The sequence below is a fragment of the Branchiostoma floridae genome, chromosome 5 (assembly GCF_000003815.2).
Source record: "Branchiostoma floridae strain S238N-H82 chromosome 5, Bfl_VNyyK, whole genome shotgun sequence".
Lineage (NCBI taxonomy): Eukaryota > Metazoa > Chordata > Leptocardii > Amphioxiformes > Branchiostomatidae > Branchiostoma > Branchiostoma floridae.
The window spans coordinates 13,762,630-13,765,273 of NC_049983.1; the positions used below are offsets into that span (position 1 = coordinate 13,762,630).

General features: G+C 39.5%; 1 protein-coding gene across 1 annotated transcript in view; it reads left to right on the plus strand.

Moving 5' to 3' along the window:
- Positions 1-2,051, plus strand: part of LOC118415267 (U3 small nucleolar RNA-interacting protein 2-like) — a gene marked incomplete in the record, with an annotated part of 9,204 nt that extends 7,153 nt beyond the window's left edge. Inside the window, 1 exon segment of the mRNA XM_035819721.1 lies at positions 83-2,051. Within this exon segment, the coding sequence (XP_035675614.1) occupies positions 83-230 (148 nt within the window).
- Positions 2,052-2,644: the final 593 nt, after the last annotated feature.

Here is a 2,644-nt window from a genome sequence, read left to right on the forward strand (position 1 = left end):
TTCCTTGTAGCCTCAGGCTGCAATCTATTTCTGAATAGAGTCTCAAGTTTCAAATCTTACGATTCTGTGAACTCCCCGTGCAGGTTGGGTTTGTGAACGGGCTGAAGTTCTCGAGTGACGGCAACTTCCTGGTGGCTGCAGTCGGACAGGAACACCGGCTGGGCAGGTGGTGGCGCCTGAAACCGGCCCGGAACAGTCTGGTCATCATCCGGCTCAGGAAAACCAGCTGAAACATGGGGACTGGGGAGGGGGGCGATGGAGTGTACCACTGAAGACTTTTTTACAGACACTTGGTAAATTTGTACTATGCTAAGATTCAGAATTAAGTAGAGAACTGGCAGATGTTCTGGTGGAGATCACAGCTTGATGTTGAACAGATAAGAGTCTGTTCTGAAGGCTGTGACTTATGATCTTCATATACTCTGGGAGCAATCCTTGCTAGCATTTTATAGAGGATTGCTACAAGAGAAGAATATTTTTGTTTCCCCAAAGTGCTGATTAAGGCACTTGTTCGAGTTTGTTTAACAGTAAAGATGTTATTTGTACATGTACAGATGTTATAGGAACATGTACGTGTAGGTATGGCTACATACACATTTCTGTGTGATACTAAGGCTAACACTTAACCTTAGTGCCAACATGTACTTTTGAATTATTGAGAAAAGAAAAGAGACAAATCAAATTAAGTGGTCACATTTTTAGGGACCAAGCAAATGGCATAGATTTTGACAAGGTATCTTGTGTAGAACCAACACTCTCATTTTTCATTTTGAAAGGCTTTTGTTCAATTTTTATCTCCTTAGCAGAGATAGCAGAGGTCTGTTACAATAGATTGCCTGGACTCATTATGGAAAATGGAAAGATGCCGTCATAGTTTAGTTGAAACTTAACCTGACTATTGTGAAAATAAACAATGATTATTTATACAACATCATTTCATCTCAGTTAGATTGTTTTGTCACAGACATTTTGTGTAGATTCCCAGTTCACCTCTTTCTATGCATATGAGAAGTCTATGTATTGTTACCCTAGGAGCCAACAAGAAGATTTCTTCACCTTACACATTCATGAAATCCCCACAAGAATCATAGACACAACTTCATGGTTGGGTACAAATCTTTAACCTACTTAACAGCAAAGCAGGAAGAAATTTCATTAAAAACCTAAACTAAAACTTTGGCATTGGCCTCAGTGTCAAGGACAGAACATACAGAAGTGCAACGACACCACTTTTAACTATAGGGCAAATGACAGCTTTTATAGAGTTGCTTTTACGACTTGAAAAGCCAAGGGATGTCCGGTACTTATATCAGATAAATGACTAAAATACATGAGTGGAAACATATCAATTTATCATAATTTGTTTCGAAGTATAACAATCTAGACAATGGCATGACTGCATGATGGAATCATCAGATCAACAGTGACCTAACCCTATCTATGCAGAAAATGGAAACATAACTCGATTTTTCGAAGATATGTGGTTGGAAAATGTACTGCAATAAAAAATAGACATTTTGAAATTTCCTGTTCTCAAACTTTTCCGTTCACTCGGTACACCTGGTGTGGCTACATGTGAAGTGTTATGTACACACCTTGAGTGTATTGTTTTATGACCAAGTTTTATTGCCTTTTATATCTGTACGTTGTATCTACCATATCTGCTGGGTGTTTCAACACCAATTACAGAGTGAAATATATTAACTTTTAACTGAAAGAATTGTAGTACAGGAGCTGGCATTATTTATACGAGTTATCCAATATAGGTTAACAGACTAGCATGAGCAGTCTTAACGAACGAAGTAAAAAGATATTTTAGTAGTATTAAGCAAGCACGTGTAAATATCTGCCTCCGACAACTTTAAAAAGTAAGTGTTATTCATTTTACTGAGGGCCCAGAGCCTGTTGGGTTCTCAGGGTGAAGGAGCAATAAAAACCTGAAGAGGGTATATATACCAAAATTAGACACCTAGAGTTGTTGGGAGCCCTCTACGTGTGACCACACCAGCTGTGTTGAATAAGAGCATTTTACAGTTTAAACTCAGAGGCGATTTTGAAACACTCACGACTTTTATGATTAACTTTCCTTGAAAGAAACATGGTATTTTGATGTGGTTAACGTCCCACATTGCTAAGTATTCCCTATACCACAAAATCTGGATACGGTATAATGGTTTGATTGCACCAATTACTGATGTAAATAGCGTGAAAACCGCGGTGATGTGGAAACGTTTATCAGGCAAGCAAACTATGGCCCGCTTAGCAAACTCCTGACACGGGCTCACCAGACGAGTCGAATTGCTACTGTAAGTGGGGTAAAGATGGTAACTCCCGGTTCTTTTTGGGAATCTGCTACAAAAGTTCGACACTAGAGGGAAATGACCACACGGACACAAGGCATTCTCTGCTTACACAAAGGCGTCGCTCTCAAGACAGCCGCACCTGGACGTAACCATGGATCAACTGAACTCCCTGAGCAAAAAGCCTTGAATTTATTCATCTTCTTCTAACACCTTATCGCGAGACGTGTGTCTCGGGTTCACTCCAGGAAGTACCTTTACCATACATATCATAACAGTGAAGAAACCTTTTGATGTCTTTGTTGTTTTTAGAGATGAAAGGGTTGAAGAACTAATGTCTACCT